The sequence below is a fragment of the Passer domesticus genome, chromosome 12 (genome assembly GCF_036417665.1).
Source record: "Passer domesticus isolate bPasDom1 chromosome 12, bPasDom1.hap1, whole genome shotgun sequence".
Taxonomy (NCBI): domain Eukaryota; kingdom Metazoa; phylum Chordata; class Aves; order Passeriformes; family Passeridae; genus Passer; species Passer domesticus.
This window is the reverse complement of record NC_087485.1, coordinates 6,167,353-6,190,448: the sequence shown is the minus strand read 5'-3', so window position 1 is coordinate 6,190,448 and position 23,096 is coordinate 6,167,353. Positions and strand designations below refer to the sequence as shown.

General features: G+C 60.6%; 3 protein-coding genes across 5 annotated transcripts; 1 reads left to right on the top strand and 2 right to left on the bottom strand.

The window, feature by feature from the left end:
- The first annotated feature begins 12 nt into the window (after positions 1-12).
- POLR2C (RNA polymerase II subunit C) lies at positions 13-6,133 on the top strand. Its single transcript, XM_064387012.1, has 9 exons — positions 13-178; positions 382-431; positions 625-693; positions 799-851; positions 957-1,085; positions 2,267-2,318; positions 2,733-2,901; positions 4,923-4,997; positions 5,631-6,133. The coding sequence occupies exons 1-9, from the start codon at positions 93-95 to the stop codon at positions 5,773-5,775; spliced, it is 828 nt and encodes a 275-aa protein (XP_064243082.1). The 5' UTR covers positions 13-92; the 3' UTR covers positions 5,776-6,133.
- Positions 6,134-7,354: 1,221 nt separating this feature from the next.
- Positions 7,355-12,582, bottom strand: DOK4 (docking protein 4). The gene is made up of 9 exons (XM_064386759.1): positions 12,507-12,582; positions 11,329-11,536; positions 10,372-10,479; positions 10,067-10,181; positions 9,851-9,970; positions 9,570-9,759; positions 9,146-9,284; positions 8,940-9,063; positions 7,355-8,853 (listed from the first exon to the last, which is right to left on the bottom strand). Exons 2-9 carry the CDS (start codon positions 11,392-11,394, stop codon positions 8,729-8,731), a joined length of 987 nt encoding a protein of 328 aa, XP_064242829.1. The 5' UTR covers positions 11,395-11,536; positions 12,507-12,582; the 3' UTR covers positions 7,355-8,728.
- Positions 12,583-13,316: 734 nt separating this feature from the next.
- Positions 13,317-19,782, bottom strand: CCDC102A (coiled-coil domain containing 102A). 3 transcript variants are annotated; one of them, XM_064386987.1, is made up of 9 exons: positions 19,696-19,782; positions 17,568-18,159; positions 16,303-16,505; positions 16,083-16,191; positions 15,744-15,860; positions 15,450-15,659; positions 15,040-15,210; positions 14,842-14,945; positions 13,317-13,840 (listed from the first exon to the last, which is right to left on the bottom strand). In XM_064386987.1, the coding sequence occupies exons 2-9, from the start codon at positions 18,099-18,101 to the stop codon at positions 13,714-13,716; spliced, it is 1,575 nt and encodes a 524-aa protein (XP_064243057.1). In that variant the 5' UTR covers positions 18,102-18,159; positions 19,696-19,782; the 3' UTR covers positions 13,317-13,713. The 3 variants fall into 3 exon arrangements, with proteins under 3 accessions (XP_064243057.1, XP_064243059.1, XP_064243058.1); XM_064386989.1 differs by lacking the exon at positions 19,696-19,782 and adding an exon at positions 19,421-19,560; XM_064386988.1 differs by lacking the exon at positions 19,696-19,782 and having other exon boundaries at positions 17,568-19,344.
- Positions 19,783-23,096: the final 3,314 nt, after the last annotated feature.

Genomic DNA, 23,096 nt, shown 5'->3' with positions numbered 1-23,096 from the left:
GCGGGCGCACCGGGGCCGGGGGGAGCGGGGCGGGACGGACCGGGCGGCGGGAGCGGGGCCGGGATCGGGGTCGGGAGCGCGGCGGGGCAGCCATGCCGTACGCCAACCAGCCCACCGTGCGCATCACCGAGCTGACGGACGAGAACGTCAAGTTCATCATCGAGAACACGGACCTGGCGTGAGCACCGCCGCGGGGCCGGGGCGGGCGGGCCCGGGGTGGAGCGGCCGCGGCAGGCCCGGGACTCCCTCATGGACCCGGCTTCCCCGCCGGTGCGGCCGGGCAGGGTCTGTGAGGCAAAGCCCCGCAGCAGCCTCGGCCGGGTGCGCGGGCCTGCAGCCCCACGCCCCTCATGCCCAAACACGGGCGTTTCCCTCCCTCAGGGTGGCGAATTCCATCCGAAGAGTGTTCATCGCAGAAGTCCCCATCATCGGTGAGGCCTTTCGCTTGCCTGTGGTCGCAGTCCCTCTGTGTTCTCCCACTCCTCCTCTCTGCTTTTGGCTCTCCTTACCCGTGTTCAGCCAGTGCCCTGCAGATGCCGCCCCAGTGTCTCTCCAGTCTCTGTAATGGTTTCTGACTTTTCCCCCATGAGTATTCCTCAGTTTGTGACTTTCTCCCCTCTGCAGCCATTGACTGGGTCCAGATAGATGCCAACTCCTCCGTGCTCCACGATGAGTTCATTGCACACAGGCTGGGTGAGTGCCGGGTGGGCAGGAGGATGAAGGTGTGTTGTGGGCAAAATCAGGGTTAGGGTCTCCTGTGCTCTGTCAGACATTCCTCTGATTTCCTGCTCCTCCCAGGCCTCATCCCGCTCACCAGCGACGACATTGTGGACAAGATGCAATATTCCAGAGTGAGTCAAGAGAAACGCTCTGGGGCGTCGTTGTGAGGGTGGTGGCTGTTGGGTCTGAGGGGAAGCTCTGGCAGTTTCTGCATGAAGAACCCGTGTGTGTGGCAGGACTGCACGTGTGATGAGTTCTGCCCCGAGTGCTCCGTGGAGTTCACGCTGGACGTGCGCTGCAACGAGGACCAGACCCGGCACGTGACCTCCCGGGACCTGATCTCCAACAACCCCCGCGTCATCCCGGTCAGTGCCACCCCTGCGCTCACAGGACTCACAGGACTCACAGGATTCACAGAATCACTGGGTTGGAAGAGCCCTTCAAGATCACCGAGTCCAACCCAGCCCCAACACCTCAACTAAACCCTGGCACCCAGTGCCACATCTAATCTTTTATAAGCACGTCCAGGGATGGTGACTCCACCACCTACCCAGGCAGACCATTCCAGTATTTTATCACTATTTCCATGGAAAACTTTTTCCTAATGTCCAACCTATATCTCCCTTGACTCAGCTTGAGACTGTGTCCTCTTGTTCTGTCAGTGCTGCCTGGAGAAAGAGACCAACCTGAGCACAGCCACCTTTCAGGGAGTTACAGAGTGATAAGGTCACCCCTGAGTCTCCTTTTCTCCAGGCTAAACACCCCCAGCTCCCTCAGTCGTTCCTCACAGGGTTTGTGTTCCCAGCCCCTCTCCAGCCTCATTGCCTCCTCTGGATGTGCTCAAGTGTCTCAAGGTCCTTCCCAAACTGATGGCCCACAACTGGACACAGCACTCCAGGTGTGGCCTCACCACTGCTGAGTACAGGGGAAGGGTGACTCCCTGCTCCTGCTGAGGCAGGGTGGCAAACACAGGGAGTGTGACACTGACCACATTTCATGTTGCCTAAAGCTCCACTTAAACCCTAGTGGTTGAGGAGCAGCATGTGTGCCAGTGCCCTTCTTGTTTGTGCTGTGCTGTCCTTCACTTGCTGTCTGTTGGGCTGCAAAGCAGTGTGGCCTCATCCTGCACCCCTCATCCCAAACTCCTGAGGTTTCTGGCTTGCTGGTTCTTGTCTCTCAGCATGGCAGAGTGTGAGGAGCCTGGGCCAGGGCAGTGCTGCCAAACAGCTCCTGTGCAGTTGTCCTGGGGAGGGTTGGTGGTGCTGAAGTGGGACAGAGGCAGAGGGACTTAAAATGTTCTAATACACTGCTGAGGTTGCTCCAGATGTCACCACAGCCTGGGCTGCTCCTGCTGCCTGGTGACAGTGTGTGCCTGGGTAAAGCCCAGCTGGAGCCTGCTGTCTGTTACTCTCCTTTGGCTGAGTGCTGTGTGTCATCTGCAGCAGTTGTGGGAGTGCCTTTAGGAGCCAAGCAGATGAGCTGTGCTGGAGCACTCATCCGAGCTGATCTTGTCCCTAATTTGCTTGGTTTTGTTTGGCTGCTGCAGGTGACGTCTCGGAGCAGAGACAACGACCCCAATGACTACGTGGAGCAGGATGGTGAGTGGTGGGTCACTGGCAGCAAGAACTGTAGGAGGAAATTCCCTTTTCTCTCAGGTTCTTTGAACTCATTCTTCTTTACTAGCTGTGCAACTGTAAGGCAGCTGTAAGTACAATGCTTCTGAGCAGCTGGTGTCACTGCACAAGTGGGGTAGCATTTTGTCTTAATGCTACTCAGATTGTCCCAGAACTGAAGAGGGTGCTTCTGAGAGCTTAGAGACAGCAAGGGGGTGAAATGGTGTGTTGTTGGCTGTTCCCTGGGGGCCTGTGCAGCTCCTTTTTACTCAGCCGTTCTGGGCACACAATCTAACAACCCAGTCAAGCCCTGGATGCTGGTGACATCTTCCTGGGCACCAAAAGTCTTTGCAGAGTGTGATCCAGCAGGCTCATTTCTCTCTGCGCGTGCTCCTGCAGACATCCTGATCGTGAAGCTGCGGAAGGGGCAGGAGCTGCGCCTGCGGGCCTACGCCAAGAAGGGCTTTGGCAAGGAGCACGCCAAGTGGAACCCCACGGCCGGCGTGGCCTTCGAGTACGACCCCGACAACGCGCTGCGGCACACGGTCTACCCCAAACCCGAGGAGTGGTACGTGCTGCTGGCTGCCTGCAGGCACTGGGAAGGGTTTGCCAGCAAGCCACAATTTACATTTCAGCCCTGGGGTAATTTGGCTCAGGAGCGTGCCTGCCACATCCCCCTGCACAGACTCTGCTCCTGGGGTTGGGTAGCAAGGCCAGTCACTTGTTGGCAGCTGCCTGCAAGGTGGACTGGTTTGGGGTCATCTTTTGTCCTCCCTCACGTACCATCACTGCTGGTTTGCCTTGCTTTCATGCCCTTTTTCGCCACTTCCTGCTGATTTTTTTCTTCCCTGTGTAAGTGTTTTGTAGGTTTGGGTGAGGAAGGAACAGATCCATGTGAGATGAAAGAAGTTGCTATGAGAGCAAAGAGTGGAAGGCTGGGTTGCAATACTGATTTTTCAGCCTGGCTTGAGGAAGCCCAGTATGGCTGTGATTTAACCCATACATTTCCTCACTCCTGGAGCCTGAGCTCTGGCAAGGTTTCCCTCTCTGGCCCTTTCCTCCCCTCTGAAATACCATTCTGCACAAGATGCACACAGCTTCTCATCCAAAAGTGACATGATTTTACTTTTGGAAAGATGCTGCCCTGCTTTGGCCTGGATGAGGACTTTATCCATCATCACTTTTCATGAATGCTGCTCACCTGAGCTGCTCCTGGCTCTGTATCCCAGTGATCAGCTAGCAGACATCCTGTCACTGAGCACCCTGCAGCCAGCAGCATAGTGAGGAACCAGGTGCTTTAGGCAGGGCAGGCTGAGAGCAGGGACTGGGCAGGGTGGTGGATGCTCTGCTGTAAACATTGATCAGTGGCAGGCTCAGAAACCTGGTGTTGTATATAACAGACAGGGCACCAGGAAACAGTTTTTGAGAAGTGCTAGGCAAAATATATGTAAAAGTTGGAAAAATCCCAAAAGAGGATTGATATTTGAGCTGCCAGTTCCTGATATGTCTTTCTTTTCAAGATCATCTAACTCCTTGTGAAGACAATACAGAGCCAAAGCCTTCTGCTGTCCAAGGCTAGCTATGATTTTTGGTTTAGTTTTTCATGCTAGTTGCTTTTTGAGGCTGTTGGCAGAACACTGGCATGCAGCTGGACTCTCCAAACAGCTGTCAGGTCATGGAAACCTCTGCACTGTTTTGGTCATGGGTGGTTCTGCAAGTAACTAGAAATCCCACCTTCATTAACACTTTATCTCTCTCAGTGGTTTGTACAGGCAGAGGGTTTGTTTGAGAAATACAGTTTTATTCCAGGCAGCTGATTACAGGGTGCTGGGATCAGTGTTTCTGGGCATTGCTGGGGCAGAGGAAGGCCAGCAGGAGACCTTGGTGGGTACAGGATTTTCTGTGCTGGCTTCTCAGACAGCTCAAGGCATTGGGTTTTCTTACATGGATTAAGTGGTTCCACACAGTCTGTGGTATGGTGCTCTACAAACCAAGGGATGCCTCAGGTAGAAAGATGTGTTTGCCTAAATGCTGCACAGCTATTGCAGTGATTTTGGTAGAGGAGAGGAGGTGCAGGACGTCAGGATGGAGCACACTGATGCAGGTGGTGTCTGTTGTACAGGAGATTTTTCCCTGCTGGGTCCAAGCCAACTGTGCCTCCCAGACTTGAGTGCTGAGTACTCCAGTGCTTTCCTGACCCAGTGGGAAGTAGAAAGAAAAGATAACCCAAGGTCCATTTCTCCATAAACGCATCCAGGCTCCATAAACACAGCCCCTGCAGGAATCAACATCCCTTCACTGAAAGCACCTGCCAGATTGAACCAGTGCAGGTGGATGGAGCCACAGTACAGGGCTGGCTGAGTTTGGGCAGAGCAGGGCTGCTCCCTTCCAGTGCTGCTGGAGCACTCTGGGGCATTAATGAGGAGCCACAAAGCACAGTGTGCAACTGAGCTTCTTTCTGTGACTCAGTGTTTGATGACCACCCTGTTGTGTGCTGCACGTGAGCCCCAGTGCTCACTCATGGGGGCAAACTGTGGGGCCAGGCTGGAGCAGGGGCTCTGTGTAACCTCTCCTGCTCTCTGATTCCAGGCCCAAGAGCGAGTACTCGGAGATCGACGACGAGGATGCTCAGGCTCCCTACGACCCCAACGGGAAGCCAGAGAGGTAGGGAGCTGAATGCAGTGCTGCAGCTGGAACATGGGCTGACTGGCTGGGTGCATCTCATGGGCTCTCATTAATAGAAGAGTGTTTACACTGTGCTGAAATTGCCAGCCCAGGGAGCTGACGTTCCCTGAAAAGCAGGGCAGGGGTTGGTGTTAAGTGGTGATATACCTCGATGTGGCAGGTTTTCCCCTCTGGGAGATACTACACAGTTCTGAGTTCGTGTTGCCAGGGAGGGCGGTGCACACTCAGTGAGGTGTGAGGCCTGCAGGGGAAATACCCTGCTCAAGGTATTCATTCACCTGTGTGTATCTCATGCTCTGATTGCTGGTGTTATTGCACTGCAAAAGTGCCTCAGCCAGCCTTAGTCCCTGGCTTGGGGCTGCTGGCTCACAGGTCATGGTGCTGAACAGAAATCAATCTCAGAAGTGCTCCTGCAGCCTGTGAAGTTGTGAGTGTTGGTGTGAGGGTTGTAGAGGGGCAGCACTGGCTGCTGCCTGCTTGGGATGTGAATGATGATGATGATGGTTGGGATTCCAGGCAGATCTCCCTGCTGTGGGTGTGGATGGGCTGGAATGATGTGCAGTCTGGGTTTGCAGAGGCGGTGGTGACTTAACCCCTGCCTTGTAACCTCAGGTTTTATTACAACGTGGAGTCCTGCGGCTCCCTGCGCCCTGAGACCATCGTCCTGTCTGCCCTGTCTGGCCTCAAGAAGAAACTGAGTGACCTCCAGACACAGCTGAGCCACGAGATCCAGAGCGATGTCCTCACTATCAACTGAGGTGGCCCTTGCAAGAGGGTACTGTGAGCTGTGAGTGATGCCTGGCTGAGATCTGGGGAGAGGCTTTTACCTCCCCATCATCTCCCTCTGCCTTTCCTGGCCCAGCACTTGGTTGGTGACACCCCTTCCCTGGCCCTCCTTCCCAGGGAAAGCCATTGTGATGTGGAGGGTAAAACAGGAAGGCAGTCAGTCAGTGAGCATCTTAGCTGGGACAGGCTTTGTCTCCAAATGATCCTGGAGTTTTGGTTCTGGTGTTGGATTTTGGCCATGTGATGTTTGGGAAGCGTGTACCTTTGTTACACAACCCTACCTTATTTACATGTCCACTTACTGTGCTGAATAAAGCCTTACCCCCAAATTTTTCTGTTATCCCTGAAAGCTCATTCAAGGCTGCTGGAGGAGATGTCACATCATTTACTTCTCTCCACTAGACATTAACTTAATGAGATCTGCTTTGGAGGGAGCATTGCTCGCTGATGCTGATTGCTGCTTGTGACATTATCTCCTGAGGAGAGCAGCACCCTCCTGCAGGCAGCCCAGCGTTCATTGATCCAGGGCTGTGTGTGGAGCAGCTGTGTGAGGCTGGGGTGGGCGAGAGCTGCAGAAGGCAGCGCTGCAGGGGAGCCCAGCTGGGCCAGGCAGGCAGAGCTGTACTTACAGAATCCTCTGGAACAGACTCCACCCCTGTGCTGTACAACCCTTTCCTGAGGAGCTGGGTGGCACATGGGCTGTCACTAATGGCCCCTGGCTGATAGATTTCTTTGTGCCCACAGCCCCCAGTGTGTGCTGGGCTGGAGTTAGGTGCAGGTCCATGGCTGAAAGCCACTTTGTCACCCCTCCTCTTCCTTCATCACTGCCCAGCATGACTTGGGATGAACTTCTTGGTGACACTTTCCTGGAGAGACCAGCAGCTCGTGTACCACAGGGTCTGGGAGGGAGGGGGAGGCCTGTGTGCCCCTGTGCTCATCCTGGTGTGGATGAGGGTAGTGCTGGGGTCACACTGAGCTGGGGAGAGCAGCCATGTCAGCAATGCCTTCCCTTCTGGGCAAAAGCTGCTGCAGCCAGGCTGCTGCTTCCATTTCCTTGCCACGGCAGGGGTGGCTGCAGCATGGCTCCCCGGGTCCCTGTCCCTGGAGGGATCACTGTGCTGGCTGGCATGGCTGTCTTACCTTGAGGCCAGCCATGCAGGCAGTCGTGGCATGGATGGCTTACCTGGCACAGCTCTGGGAGAGCCTTGAAACTGCTTCACCTGAGGACTTGGAGCCACCACTGGCCTGGCACATGCCCAGAGCCACGGGCAGCTGGAGGTGAGGGTGACAGAGGGCTGCTGGCATCCTGTTCCACTCAGGGCTGTTCGATGGAGAGTGGCAACACCATTTACCCTTCTTCCTATCCCAGTGGTTTTAGGGCTTCACTTGAAATGTCTTGGCCATGGCTGGAGGCAGAACAAAGCCCTGAGCCAAGCATGCTGCCAGGAACCTCAGGAAATCTCCCCCCATCAGCATTTTTCTCTCTGGCAGGCACTACTCCCACTCGCGCTTCCCGAGCGCGCTTGGATGGAACAGACAAACAGGAAGGGTGGATGTGGATAAGGGTTGTTTATTCATTGAGCAACTCCTTAAAAAACAGAAAACCCAAACATTTTTGGTAACAAATGTTAAATCTTTTCCAGATGAGGTGTGTAGCCAGGAAAAGAGGGCAAGTTCCACCTCTCACCCCAGGGAGGACGCACTGCTGGGCAGTGCTGGGGTCCAGAGCCCCTCTGTGCCCAGCCATGCTGCGAGGAGCAGCCTTTCTCTGTCCCCATGTCCCCTCAGCCACAAGCTACACCACCCTGAAACACAGTATTTACAGACCACAGATTCCCACATCACAACACTCCCTGTGCCCAGCATATGGACCTGGAGCTTTAAAGGGCAGAAATAAAACCACCAAGCATCCAACCCAGACAGAAAGAAGACTCCAAAGAAACACCAAGGTTTGCACGGCAATAAAAAGATAGCCCTTCTAAAGGAGGTCAATAAATAGGAGAACTAGAAAAAATCAATTGCTTTTTAAGTTCAGCACATAAAGCCCAGTTCCACCCCCAGTGGGTAAGGAGGAAGTGAGGGCTGTGGGAATGCACAGAGGAATGTGGCTCTCTCCCCATCAGCATGGGTTTCTCTGCCCTGGGGCTTCTCATATTCACAAAGCTGCCCCTTGAGAGACAGATGCTACTGGCCAAAACCAGTCCCATGGTTGCCCACCAGCAGATAAACCAGGGGCATGGCAGGGGGACACAGCTGTGGGAGGAGTGAGGGGTGTTGGGGTGGGAGAAGCCAGGGAGCTCGGCTCTGCCTGGCCGCTCACCCCAGCCAACCCCCCTGGAAGGAAAACCAGTTTCTCCTGAGACATATCAATTCTACAGCGAGCATTTAAATAGCTTGAAGAAGTGCAAAAATCAGCTCAGGGATGGCAGGGTGTCCTCAGAAGCACCCTGCTCTTCAGGGAGGGGTGGGACCCTGCACCATCAGCCTGACACAGCTGCATCCTCCGACGCTGCTCCATGGCCATGGCAGAGATGCTCCAGCCTTCCTGCCACGCAGAAAACTCCAAATTTCTTGACCCCACCCCCCCACCCCCAACTCTCTTGACCTCCCAGTTGGATCCCTAAGAGTCAAAAACCTCTGGGCACCTGCCCAAGGGCTCTTCAGCAGCCACCACATTTGCATTCATGTGAGAAGGAAATATCTCTTACAATACAGGAATTCAATATATATTTGAAGTCAGTTGAGGCTGAGCCAGCCATCGCCTCCACTAACGCCAGACCAGGGCGTGGGCCAGTGCCTGCTTCCTAGTCTTGGCACCAAGACGCCCCAGCTCAGTCTCCTGGGGATTCTGAGGGGTCACTGCTTGCATCCTTGCCACCCCTTGGAGAAGAAGGGGACCCCTGCCACAGTCCCCCCACACCAGCTCATGGGGACGATGTGGGCTCCCTGTCTTCAGGCTTGTCGCTTTTGGAGGACTTTGGCTTCAGCAAGATGAACCTGTTGAGGAGGTCGGTGTCCGAGCTGGCCTGGGCACCTGCATACGCCTCCCCTGGGGACAAAACAGAGGGTGGGCTCACCTGGTGGGGAGCTCTGGGGGCTGGAGGAGCAGCATCCCCTCGGTGTGGGGACACTCACCAGCATAGCTGGAGGACTCGGCCATGTTCTGGGAGCCAGTGATGTGGTGCCAGTAGGCGCTGCGGGGCAGCATGGTCGTGGGCGTGCAGGGGTAGGAGAAGTGCTCAGTGCCCTTGTTCAGCAGCTGCATGGAGGGGAGGAGGGTGACACAGGGCTCCCAGAGCCGCCCCCAGCCGTGTCCCCCCTCAGCACGGGCTGGAGCTCACCCTGACGTTCTTCTCCATCTCCAGCAGGACCCTCTTGTGCTGCTCAGCGATGGCCAACGTGGCGCTGTGCACGCGCTGGTAGATCTGCTCCCCCTCCTGCGTCTGGAAGGTGTAGAGACCTTCCCCTGCGTCACACATCCTGCGGGGACAGGGCACAGGATGTCACCAGGGTCTTCAAGCCAAGGGATGGTGAACCAAACCCACCCGGATGACAGCTGGCACAGTTAGAGCTGTGCCTAGGCCTCTTCACGGTGCTGATCTGGGACCAGAACCAGCTCCAGGCACGGGCACGCTGTACAGCCCACGGCCATCACCCCAGCCTCAGGCCTGCCCTGTGGTGATGCCAGCAGTGCCACTGCCTGCAGCACCCAGCTGGAGGAGGGCACAGAGCTGTGATCCCTGTCCTGGCAAGGTGACATCTCACCGCCCAGCCTCGAAGGTGAAGCGGGTGGCGTCGCGGCCGTAGCGGCGCAGGGAGCAGAGGGGCCAGGAGACCAGCTTCACCCGGGGGTTGTGCGTGTCCCAGAGGTAGATGTTTTCGTGGGTGATCTGCAGCTTGCACTCGCCATAGACGTCCAGGTTGGGGCAGGGGAGGAGGAACACGTTGAACCGGTCTGGAAAGGGGAAAAAAAAAAAGAAAATAAAATAATCAGCGGGGGGTGCAGCGAGGCGGAGCCCCGGGCGAGCACTCCCCGCCGCGCTCACCCGTCTGCTCGCACTGCACGCCGGGCGCCAGCAGGTCGGGCTCCCCCAGGCTGATGTCGTTCAGGCGGGCGCCCAGGCACTCCACCGACAGCGTCTTGTACCACTCCTCCGCCTCCAGCTCTGCAAGGCACCACGGCAGCCCCTGGGCGACCCTGGCCACGCCGGGGTGCCGCACCCAGCACCCTCAGCCCGGCTCCCCTGGGCGCTGCCCCGCACCTGAGTCGCAGGTGAAGGTCCGGGCGGAGTCGTCGGTAAAAACGATGGCCACCGCCTGTCTCTTGGTCTCCTTGGGCAGCCGCGTGATGCACTTGACATTGCTGATCTCGGTGACCTGCAGAGGCGTTGGGGGTCACCGAGGGCTGCTCCCTGTTCCCTGCAGCACCCAGACCCCGGCACCTGCAGCGCCCAGAGCCAGCCGCATCCCCGTCCGGGCTGACAGCCACCCAGCGAGTGGAGCTGCTCTGGCACGGGTGCCCAAGCAGCGGGCAGCACCCCGGCACCCGTCCAGCGCACCCCCTCACCTTGGGGCACCCCCGCAGGCACGCCGCCTTCTCATCCGGGTACTTCTCCAGGCGCTGGGGCCCTTTGCTGGAGGATTTGCGGAAGACCAGCCAGCAGCGCCGGTAGATCTGCCGGACAGAGCGCGGCGGCCGCTCGTCCCTGTCCCCGCCACATCCCCCTGTCCCCACCCCCAGGACCCTGCCTGGTTCCGCTGACCCTGCTGGCCTGGGGACAGGAGGGGATGCTGGGGACAGGGCTATGCTGCCATCATCTGCCCCCACCCCCCCGCCAGTGCTAATTACAGAGCTTAATTAATGAACACAGACAAAGCTCCCAAGGGACCGCTGTTCTGGCATTTCCCCGTCCCCTCTCCTACATCCCCTGCCTCTGAAGGTGGTGGGGGCACCGTCCGCAGGCATGTCCCCCCTCCCTGGATCCCGCTCCCTCTTTGTTCTCCCTAATTAGCATGAAATTACCCAGCATGCTCGTTGCTGCGGCTCCAAGCCATGGAGATGGGCGACCAAACCCCCTGACCCCCCACCTATGGGTGCTGCACTCCCACACCACCCTCATTTGCACCCAGCGGCTCCAGCCCCTCCCGGCTTGGGGCAGCCCCGGTGCCAAACTCTGTGTGCAGGGAAACTGAGGCACGGGGGGAAGGGAAGGCTCACAGACATTCCCCAAGCCCTGGGTGACCTGGGACAGGTGAACGGGTGCTACTCGGTGCAGGATTCGGCCGGTGCAGATGCTGGACCCCTGGGGCTGCTGGGTGATTTGGGTACCAACAAGTGGCCCGTCCCTGCCATCCCCCACTCCTCCGCCACCACCGCCCCCAAAAGGCTGCTTATTCACCCCCAAAACAGGGGCACAGGAAGCCACATGAGGGACCTGTCCACGTCACCTCACCGGGAAACCAGCACCCCAAATCCATGGGTGTTCCTCCCCACATCTCCCCATTCCCCAAGATCCCCACTCACCCCCAGCTTCTTGCTCTTCATCCTCACATAGCCCTGCTTGATGATGTCGTTAAAATTCGTCGCCATGGCGATGGCTCGATAGGGTAGGGGATATTTTGGGAGGGGGGGGCTGCCTTCACCTTCGCCCCCCCCTCTCCATCCTCTTCCTCCCTACCCCTCCTGTCTCACCACCGGCCCGGCTTGGTGCTAGCAGTGTCCCCCATGCTGGCTGGAAAAGAGAAATGACAGATCGACGGGTGACATCTTCCTCGTCCTCCTCCCCCTCCTCCTTGTCGTCCTCCTCCTCCTCCTCCTTCCCCTCCTCCTCCTCCTCCTCTTCCTCCTCCCTTCGCTGCCTGAACCATCCGAGTGGAACAGTCCGGTGTTAACCCCTGCCAGCACGGCGGAGCCAGGGTGGCACAGACAAGACAAGTGGTCAGTCCCCTGCCGCCAGCTCCAGCATGTGTCCGGGGGACACCCGCAGCAGACCTCGCCCACAGGTCTCCATCACCCCTCGCACTCCCCTCCTTCCTCCCAGCTGCTCGCTTGGGCAGCAACATGGCCCCGGCCCTTGGCACGGGCTGGTTCAGCGGGAACGGCCAGGCCGGCTCTGCTCCGGGGTGTTTCAGCTGGCACCGGGTGCCAGGGGGACCCCGGCTCCCAGCCTGGCAGCCCCGGAGTCACCAGCCCCTCTCCGGCCCTGCCGGGGCTCGGCCTCGCTCAGCCTGCTCCCTGCTGGTTCCCACCGCGGGACCAGCTGGGGACCAGGCTCCTTTCCCAGGTGGAGTCCCAGGTGGGAGGCAGTAACCCAGGACACAGAACAGGGCCATCCCCGGGATGCTCCTCCATGCCAGCGGTGCCCAGAGCCCAGCCCCGCGGGGAATCCCGCCGGGACAGCGCCCTGGGGACCCCCGCTGTCCGAGAGGTGACAAATGCCCCACGCCCCATCCCCATCACCCACCCACGCACACGGGCACCCCGAGCGAGCTCCGAGCTGCTGGGGGGCTCCTCCTGCCCGCTACCCCCGAGCTGTCACCGCGGCCCCCGACCCCCAGCCCCATCACAGCCCGCTCTCCCACCGGGACGTCCCTCCGGGCGTTGTCACCTCCCGGCCCTTCGCCCCCGACACTTGTCAGCCCAAAGCTCGCCCAAGCCCCGCTCCTGCGCCCCCCGCTCCCCCGCCGCTCCCGCCGCCTTACCCCGCTCCCGGTGCGAGCGGAGCCGCCGCGTCCTGCGAGCCCCGGAGCCGCTCGGTCCCGCCCCGCCCGGCCCCGCCCCGGTGCCCTCCCTCCGCCCCGGTGCCCTCCCTCCGCCCCGGGCTGCCCAACCGGAGCCACCACCGGCCGCCCTGCAAAGAGAATTCCATCGTTCGGCTTCAGAGCCAGCACCCCGCAGCGACGGGCGGCGGCGGCGGCGGCCTCGTGTCCGTCCCGCGGCTCAGGTGTCACCGCATCCCCGCTCCGTGCCCCCCAAACTGGTTTCTAGCCCCTCGCTAAAACTGCCCCCAGGCACCCCCACCCCCGCGGCCTCACTTGTTGGGCTATAAAAATATGAATAATCGCTGGGAATAAAAGGGCATTAAAAAAAAAAAAAACATGAGCAGCAAAGAGCTGCGCTTTTAGCCAATCAATTAAAAGGCAGAGCGAGGGGATTAGCTCACCGAAATATTAATTTTTAATGAGGTTGTGTCTGAGCGCCTCCAAAGCCCCCAAGGCCCTGTGCTGGATTGAAGGGGGCTGGGCTGAAGGGGCTGTGCTGGGCTGATCAGCACCCTCAGGTGAGCACTCTGCACCTCCCCAGGGTGAGCACCTCTGGGTGAACACCTCTCACTGCCCAGGCCCAGGGACAGCTTTACCCCGCACTGGGCTGGTCTCCAGGCATGGGGACAGGGATGCCAGGGGGTGACATCCAGGTCTGTGTGTGGCAGGTGAAGAAATGCTGATTCTCCCTGATGTGTCCCCTCCTCACCCTCGGCCCTGTGGGGACAGACCAGCAGCTCACACCACCACCAGAGCCTGGGCCCATCTGGGCTCTGTATTTATAATAAAAAATCATATACAAATACATACATATATATAATATATATAAAAAGAAGTGGGCAGTTTGTGGCTGCCAAACTTGGTGCCTCTCTTTGCTTGTGCCTCCTGCTGCTGGGCTGCTCAGTGATGCTGGCTTCAGTGGCCACATCAGTGTTCCAGGAGATGCCAGTGGCTGAAGGCGCATCCAGTACTGTCCAAGCAGCAGCAGGTTTTGGAGCACCCGGGGGCAAATTTCTCCCCACCGCTCCGTGCCTCAGTTTCCCCACCTACACAAGTATCACCGCACAGCTGGGCCCCGCGGCGAGATGCACTTGAAGGCAGAGCACTGATGTGGCACGTCCTGCGGTGGTGGCACTGGCGCTGGGCTCTAGGGCACCTGTATCTGCAGGTCCTCGTCCTCGTCGGGGTCGCTGGTGCCGTCCCCGTTGTCGTCGGCGCCGAAGCGGGCGCTGCGCATCTTGCCGAAGAGCGGGGCGCTCTGCTGGCGCCGCAGCCTGCGAGGGACACCTGCTGCCAGGGGGCTGCCAGCACGGCCCTGGGGGCCCCCATTGCCCTGCACCCCTGCAGCATGACTGCACCCCGGAGAGATCCCTCCCTGCAGCCCTGACCAAGCTGTGGGTGCAGGATGAGCCCGCGCAGCCCGGGGCCGGCACGGAGCTGGGAGCTGGGGATGGTGCTCGGCACAATCAGGGCACAGGCCAAACCCCTCCGTGGCTGTGCTGGGCAGCACAGACCCAGCCAGGACTGCAGAGAAGGGAGGTGTCATCCCCCTAAACTGAGGAACCCTCAAAACCCCCAGGAGTCCCCGTTCCCAGGAGCCTGTGGTGGTTTTAGCTCTTGCCCTTGTGTGAAAATTCATCAAGGAAATTTTATGAATCAAATTTGAAATCCAAAGGCCAAGGATCCAGTGAGATCCAACCAGTCCACCACACTTTACTGGAAAGCATGAATTATTTAGGGTTGAGTGCACAGGGAGTCTGGGGGGGGCTATGAATCCTCCATTATGCTTCCATGATTTAATGCAGATGTCCCAATAAAATAAAGGATGATTATAAACACCCCCCCAGCGCCTCCTGGAGCCACGGCATCGATCCCACGGCCATTTCAGCTCTTTACTGCTGGAGAGGCAAAGCAGGGCTGGGGAAAGTTTTAAGGGCAAGAAAACTCAGCTCCCACCTCCCCAAACTGGTGTGGGATGCCAGGAGCCTGCCCTGCCTGTGGGTACCTGTGGGTGCAATCCTAAACAGCATAAAACTGAGCTGTGCTGGTCTCTGGGCAGCCTTGTGCTGGTTTAACTGGGAGGTGAATGTCCCCCAGCTCAAGGTGGGGTGAAGACTGCCCCGAGGAGGCTGTGCCCCTCCCGAGGATGTCGGAGGCACTCGGGCCATGCTGAGCCCGGGCTTCAACCAGGCAGCTGCTGGCTGAGGGACGGTGGCAAGGAGAACATTGTCCCCTCCTGGATGGTCCCCACGTGGCTCACCCAGCCCCTGCTCACCGTGACTGCAGATGCTCCAGCTGCACCTGGAAGCTCTCGCTCTGCTCCGTCTGCTCGTCCAGCGACCGCTGCAGCTTCCGCGTCTGGTTGTGGGCCTCATCCAGCTGTGGGATGGGATGGGATGGGATGGGGCTGTTGGCAGCTGTGTAGGGAGCAGAACAGCTCCCTGACCTCCTCCACCAGCATGAGCTTTCCCACCTCATCCTCGGCTTGGGCCAGCTCCTTCTTCAGCTCCTCCACCCTCAGGCGCAGCTTCTTCACCTCTCCCTCGTGCTGCTCCACGCGGCGGTTGGCATGGGCCAGCTCGGCCATCTTCTCCTGGTACTGCTTCTTCAGCTTGGTGTGGATGTGCTTCAGGTCGGCCAGCTCCTGTGGTGGGCATGGCGAGGGGGCTGAGCAGGGGACAGCCACCCCCACCACTGGGTGTCCCCTCCTCCCTCCCCAGGGATCTCTCCCATTGCCCCACCCCATGACCAGGAGCTGATGGGGTCACCACCATCCCTTGAAGGGTGATGGCAAAATTTGGGCATGAGGGAGTCCTTGGGGAGGCTGAGCCCCACAAGAGTCACCCAGGGATGCGGTGGTGGGGGACACCACCCCTGTGGCACCTTGTTCTTCTCGAAGAGCTCAGCCTGGATGGTTTTGAGGTCAGTGTCCAGGGCACTGGCTGTCTGGCGCCGCTTGCGAGCCAGCACCTCCTCCAGGTCCTCGATCTGTGCCCGCAGCTTCTTGTTCTCCCGCTCCAGGTTGAGCTTCTCCGTCTCCAGCCGCTCCCGCCGGCCCCACTCGGCCGCGTTCTCTGCCTGCAGCCGCTCCATCTGGAACAGGGGCACGGGGTGGCTGGGGGCAGCAGGACCCCCCTCGCTGCCCCCTTTGCTCCCCGTGCTGGGGTTTGGCCTCACCTCTGCACGCAGCTCAGCCAGTTTCTTGTCCATGCTGGAGCGAGCGCCCAGCTCATCCTCCAGGTCCTCGGAGATGCGCCCCAGCTCGTCCTGATGAATCTCCTTCAGGATGTTGAGCTGTGGGGGGACATGGCACCAAAGGGGGCTGTGAACACCCACCTTCCACCTGAGCCCTGCCCACACACATCCACCCAACCTCTATGGATGGACCCAATGCATCAATAGCATTGAAGACCCTGAACAAGCAACCTGGAGTTGGGGAAGTGGCTGTGGGCCACCATGCCCATCAGGATGTGCCACCCTGTGAGGGACAGGCCACCCCTGGGGCACCTCGCTCACCTGCTTCATCACCTCCTGCTTGTTCTTGTTGAGCTCCTCGTACTTGATCTTCCACTGGCTGAGCTCTCCCTCCAGCTTCTCGATGTTCTTGCTGAGCGCCAGCTTGTCCCTGGGGAGAGGCAATGACAGTGACAGACTGCAGGACCCATGCTCATGCCATCCCAGTGGGGACCAGGCTGCTATCAGCTGGCACTCTCAAGGATGATGCCCAAGCACTCACTCCCTCTCCTTGAGCAGCACTTTTTGGGACTCATCCAGCCGGAGCTTCAGGGCGGTGACTTTGGTGGCGTCCTCCTCGGCGGCGCTGACGTCCTCCCAGAGCAGGCGGCTCCGCTCCTGGCGGCTGAAGGAGGCCCGGGGGCCCCGCTGCTCCCAGCTCTCGTCCTGCTTGCTCGTCAAGATGTTTTCCATCAGCTCCAGCTCCTGTGGCGCCGCGGGTGGCCCAGCACAGGGGACAGGGTCAGAGGGCTCCCCAGCCCCTGCAGCACCCAGCCCTCGCCCCATCACCAAGAGCACCTCTCCCTCTGTCACCCAAGGGATCCCCTGAGGCTGATGAAGAGGGACTTGCCCTCCCAGGGGAGCTCCCACACATCACCACATGCTGCTGCCAGCTCCTTGCCATGCTGGAAATCTGGTATCAAAAAATTTAAAATCAATTTATGACACTGATCTCACCCAGGACTGCCACATGGGTGACCTTCTACCAGGCACTCTGAGTGCACAGTAAATGAGCTACAGGGTGTTCCAGGGGACAGGATGTCCCTGGGGACCAAGTGTGGAGCCCGTGGGGGATGCCCACATTAGTCTCAGATTTGTCACTTGGCAGCTGTGCTGTCAGGTGGACTGAACTGTCACAGCACAGCACCCCGAGCAGTGACTTCTGTGCTGTGACAGAGCTAACAGCAGCAGAGGAGGGATGGCTGCAGCACCTGGGATAATCCTGGAGGTGGCTCTGGTGTGGCACCCCCCCTTCCTCCTCCTCCTTCTCCCTCCTTCAGCAAAAACCCTGCCAGAAGCCCATATGGACACCTTGACAACCAAGCTGTGGCTGGGAGATGCCACCAGCACTGCCAATGCCACCATCCCCTGTACTGGCACAGTGAATTTTGCCCCAGGAAAGGGACTGGTTGCCAGTGCCAAGGTGATCTCACTGCAGGGGGCTGTGATGGCTCTGGATCTCCTCATGACACTGCTCTGAGGAGTCTGATCTCCCCAGTGCTGTTCCAAGAGGGATCTGACTGTCCTGTAATGCTCCAAGAGGGGGCTGAGCCCAAAATGCTGCTTGGAGGGGTCTGACACCCCCCATACCAATCCAAGAGGGGTCTGACCACCCTGTACTGCTGAGAAGGGTCTGGCCCTGCCAACCCTGCCCCAAGAGCAGTCCCCCCACACTTTACAGGACAGGCAGTGGTGCTTTGGGGGTGCACGTGGGCAGCAGACGAGGATGAGGAGCTCCCCTGTTCCCCGCCAGCCCCGCACCCCCACCTTGGCTTTTGGGGGCACCTCAGCGCCCACATCCCGCACGGGCTCTTCTTGCTCAGGGCCGGCGTCCCCCTCTGCTCCGTCGGCGGGCGGGCTGCCGGCGCTGCCCGGTGCCGGTGCCGGTGCCCGCGGCGGGGCCGGGCGCTCGTCGGGCCGCTCGCGGTCGCGGTCGCGGCGCAGGCTGGCCAGCTCCTTGGTGAGCGCCTCCAGCCGGTGCCGCAGCTGCCGCACCTCCTCCCGGGCCCGGTTGCGCTCGGCTCGCACCTTGCTCCACTTCTCACGCCAGTTGGCCGTGCAGTCCGACCACCAGCGCATCGTCTTCTCCATCTGCGCCGCCCGCGCCCGCGCCTCCTCCAGCTCCCGCAGCCGCAGCTCCTCCCGCCCTTCCCAGTCCCCTTCCAGCAACGCCGGCGGGGGCCCGGGCGAGGGTGTCCCGCTGGGGGGGGACGGGGAGGGCTCGGGGGCCAGCAGGGCCAGCAGGGAGCCCCCCGGCAGCGGCGGGGAGCCGGCCAGGCGCGACGCCCCGCTTTGGCTCATGGCGGGGCTCCCCTAGGGCATGGCCGTGTCACCGTGTCACCGTGCTGCGCCCAGGGACCTGCGGGAGACACCGGGGGTCAGCTGGGGACGGCGGGGGGAAGGGGCGGCAGGGGCATGGCTCCTGGTTTTGGGGAGCGGCACACTGAGTGATGAGATCCCGGGATGGACCCTAGCCAGGCCCTCGGTCGGACTCTGGCAATGTCCCCAGCCAGGTCCCAGCTGGCAGCCCCAGCCAGATCCCCAGTGAAGACACCAGAGAGGTCCCCAGTGAGGACCACAGCCCGCAGCCCAGCCACTGGCATCTGTCTCAGCTTGGCTCTGCAGGCACCCCTGGCAGCGCACCACAACGGAGGGAAGACATCGACGTGTTATTCGCATGATGTCATCCGCATGAGGTCATTGATGACATCATCATCTGCGAGCCTCCAAGACCATCCCTGGTGCCGGAGTTGGGGTACTCAGCTGCACCCCAGCAGCTCCAGCGAGGGTGACAGCCCGGATCCGGCGCCAGCACAGCAGGAACAGCTCCGGAAGGAGAGCGGAGCTGCTGGGTTGGCGTGGCAGCAGGACGTGTCCAGGGGTGGATGTGCTCGCCGATGGTGCCACAACAAAGGGCCGGGGCTGAGTGTCCCCATCCCAGCATGGACCTCACATCCCGTCCTGGATCTCACACCCGGCGCGGCCAGGCGGGCAAACCGCCCCAGGAAACCTCAATGGGAGGCTGCTGCGCGTCCTAATGGGATAAGTACAGGCTCCAGCCGCGGCTGCCCGCAGCCCGGCAGGTTCCTGGGACGGTGCAGCCCAGACCTGCTGCCAAATCCGGCTGGGCTGGGAGAGCCAGTGCTGGAGCAGCGGGAACAGAGGCCGATGGCAGTTCTGGGATTTGCACGGGAGAAAGAACTAAATTTTCTGGTGGTATTTGCTGAAATGGTGAAGTTTTGCTAAAACTCAGCAGCAAGGCCAGGCCCGTGCTCTGTCGGCTGCTCCTGGAGGAATCCCAGGCATTGTCAGCACCCGGCACAAGCAGCGCCCACGGGAGCACAGACGCTGCATCAGCGCCCACGGAAACCCCACGGAACGCATGCAGAGAACCGGCAACCATGCAGCACCCACGGGGAGCACGAGTGGACACAGGCACCCCTGGAACATCCCCTGGGAGCACGTGTGGAGCACGAACACCCATGGGACACCCGCAGGACCCACGCGTGGCCCACGGACACCGGCGGGAAGCACGCGTGGGTCCCGGGCACGGGCGGATCGCGCCCCCTCCCCGCGGGGCCGCCCCGCTCTCCGCATTGGCGCCGGGCTCCGTCACTCACCCGCCGCGGCCCGGGCGGCGGGAGCCCCGCATTCCTCCGCTCCGCCGGAATTCCTGCCGCTCCGGCCGGGAGGCACCGCTCGGCCCGGCCCCGCCCGGTTCGCCACGGCCCCGCCCGCCCCGCAGCGGCCCGGCCCGGCCCGGCCCGGCGCGGCCCCTCCCCCGACAAACTTTCCCGCAAGTTTCCCGGTGCCGCCGCCCGCCCGCCCGCCCGCCAGCCCGGCCCAACCCAGCCCGGCCCAGCCCAGCCCGGTTCGGCCCGGCCCGGTCCCTCACCCGGCGGTGTCGGCGGCGGCGGTGCGGGCGGGCCGGGGCGCTGCGGCCGAGTCTCCTCCTCCTCCTCCTCCTCGCCCTCCTCCTCCTCCCCCCGCCGCCGCTCCCGCCCCCCGCCCGCGCCCGGGGGCCGGTCCCGGGCCGCGCTGCGCGCCCTGCCCCGTGGCACGGCCCCGGTGCTCGGGGAACGCGGGCAGCCCTGCTCAGCACGCCGGGGCTGCCCGCTCCGACACGCGTGTGCCCGGCCGGGCCCGTGCCCGTGGCTGCCCGCACGCTGTGCCCCGGGGCGTGGGGACATGGGGGGGACGCGGGGCAGCGTGGCCGCGCAGTGTCTGCATCCCCACACACACCCGTGCTGGATCCCTCCTGGCCAAGCGGCAAAACCCCCAAACCACCATTTTGCCCCTGGCTCTTTCCCTTTGCTGGATGTCTTTCAGACAAAAAAAAAAAAAAAAAGGAAATGCTAGCGGCCAGGAGGGTTTGTGCTCCGCGGGACGTGGAGTCGATGCCACGGGACACCAACAACTTTTTCTCCTCCAGGATCGCGCGAGGCAGGGAAAACCAAATCAAATTAAAGCAAAACTTCTTTCCAAGATCGGATTTTTTTTTTTCCAGCTGGAAACAGCCCCAAAAAGCTGGAGGCGAAGGATGCTTTCCTCTCCTACGCCCCTATCCCAGCGTCTTGTGCCAGGGGGACCGGCGCCGTCTCTCGCAGCCGGTGAAGCGATTTTGCAGGCGGTTTGGCCAGAGCTGCGGGTGCGTGGTTGCGGCTTTAACCCGCTCCCGGCACTAAAACCGGCAGTTTTTTCCAAGTCTTTACTGTTTGCTTGGACGTGCGTGTCTTGGTGACACCAGCAGGCTCGAGGATGCATTGCAGCATCCTGGGATTTGTGGGGTTTACCCTTGCAAAAATCAAACCTCCTTGGTCTGGGGCGTGTCACCGAAAGATGTGGCCAGCGACCCGCTTCTGTGCTCCAAGCACCGTCATCCTGGCACCCTTCTCCTCTAGTTCTGGGTTTCCAGCCTGGCCATGGCCAGCAGGCACCCTCAAATCTGTTCCCAAGGAGCCCCCATTTGGGACAGACTGAAGGAGATGGTTGCCCTAGGTCATGAGCTGAGACCCAGAAATGTTGCACGAGTGGCTGCAGGCGCTGGGCAAGCACAGCGTGGCACTGCTGCCCCACAATGAGCACTGGGGTGGCTGAGTCACCCCTGCTCCCCACAGCTCTGCCCATGGCCACATCCCTGCAGCTGCACCCAGCAGCCAAGATGAAGCATAAAATGAAGCCTTTTGGGGCAAACCTAACCATTTTGGGTAAAAAAAAGACCTTTGTTCCCTCAGCTAGGCCAGCTGCATTGCTGAGAGCTGTGCTGTGGTGACTGGGGGTGTCATGGGGAGTGCTGGCTCCATCCTGGCAATCACATCAAACTGTGGGATCACAGGATCAGACTGTCTTGAGTTCAAAGGGACATAAGAAACACTGAGTCCACCTCCCTGCTCCTTGCAGGACAACCTGGAAACAAACTGTGTGACTAAGAACGTCACCCAGATACTCCCTAACTCTGCCAGGGGTGCCATGACCTCTTCTCCGGGGAGCCTCTCCCTGTGCCTGACCTCAGTGAAAAGCCTTTTCCTAATATCCAAACTAAACTGCCCCTGAAGCAACTGCATTCCACCTCCTGCGTCCTTACACAGAGAGTGGAGATCAGCACCCCGTGCACCCAGGAATCCCTGGCACCCTGCATTTCCCAGGCGGGCTGGGCACAGCACAGAGTGCAGACACGGCGAGGATGCCAGGCACAGCACAGAGTGCAGACACGGTGAGGATGCCAGGCACAGCTGGCACCGCGGGCATCCCGGACAGTTTGAGTGCCCTGACACTGGGCACAGCACTGGGGCTGAAAGCCGAATCTCCGGGTGGTGGGAGCTGCTTTTGGGGGGCTGCAGCCCGGGTCCCTTGGGTGCTGCAGCCCGGGGACCGCGGCTGTCCCCCTGCCCGTGGTCTCTGTGTTTGGATTGCCCGTGTGGGTCTGCTCCGCTCGGACCCCGCCGTGTGGCGGGTGCAGGTCCCACTAGATGGCACAAGGACCGCAGGAATGGTCCCACATCGGGAACAATGCTCGAGCGAGGACGGCCGGTGGCAGTGAGCCGAAGTGTCCCCTGGCTAATGGCAGGGGACCTCTGAGCCCCCTGAGGAGCTGCCACTGCGCGTCTCACCAGGCACGGCCGAAAGCGGGGGGTGTCCGGCTGCATCCCCCAAATCCCTTTGGTGCCAGCACGGCTGCAGCCTGGCAGGAGCGGCGGTACGGCTGGGGCATCCCCAAACCACCCCGACCCTGGGTTTTCACCCACGACAGCATCACGCTAGAAGTTATTCCTCTCGCCCCAAATCCAGCGCCGGGGTGGAGGCCCCCTGCATCCCTGGGGCGGCAGGAAAACAGTGAGCAGGGCTTTGTCTTGGCATCGGGCAGACGAGTTTGGGTGGAGAGAGGATGGGAAGTGAGTAAGTGATACTCGGCTTTCCTCCCAATCTCACTGAGGAAGGCAGAGCCGAAGATAATTCCTAAAGTTGACCAAACACTTTCGGGGTTGAAGCAATCCCTGTGGAAATGAATAGCCAGGACAAATTGCAAGGACTGAACCCATCGGCTGGCGGCAGCGAGCCGTTCTGAGCCCGCATAAACCAGGCATCACCTGGAAATGTTACCGCGCTTTTATTCTCCTGATGCCTGAGGTTTTGGAGCTGCACTTCCCACTCTGCCTGCTGGAATGCAGACCAGCAGCGCAGCATGGCAAATCCGCCCGTGGTGACATCGGGGTGCCCCCTCACCTGCAGGGCGAGCCGGGGAGGTGCCATCAGCGGCTGCTGCCCGTGGCAGGGACACGCTGCCCATCTCTGCCGAGCGACGTTTCCCTTTCTGGCTCCTTCCCGCTTCTGGACAGCGAGGGAAGCCCGGGGCTGTTCTTTGTTCCAGGCACAAAGGGCAGCCGCGCTCCCGTCAGCGCGGACAAAGGCCGGTCCCGCCGGGGCTCCGTGCCCTCCCGCGGCCCCCGCCGTGCCCGCGGCTCGCAGGCGATGAGCTGTGCATGGCTCACCGCTCCGGCGGTGACTGCAGCCATTCACTGCGAGCCCCGCGGGCTTGGGGAGGTGCCAAGCGCCCGACATTCCCCCACGAGCCCCGCCGTGCGAGAGTCACATCGCAGCGCTTTCCGTGCCCTTCTCCCCATCTCCGCACTTGGGGGGTTGTGGTGTGAGTCACTCTGGCTGCCACACAACCACCTTGCTCCGGTATCCGGTGGTGCTTGGGAAACAATCACTCGGTGATTGCCTCCTGGCAGCGGGAACAGCATCGCTGGGTGCTCCCCAGGGAGCTGCACTTTTGGGGACAGGCTGGTTCTTGGG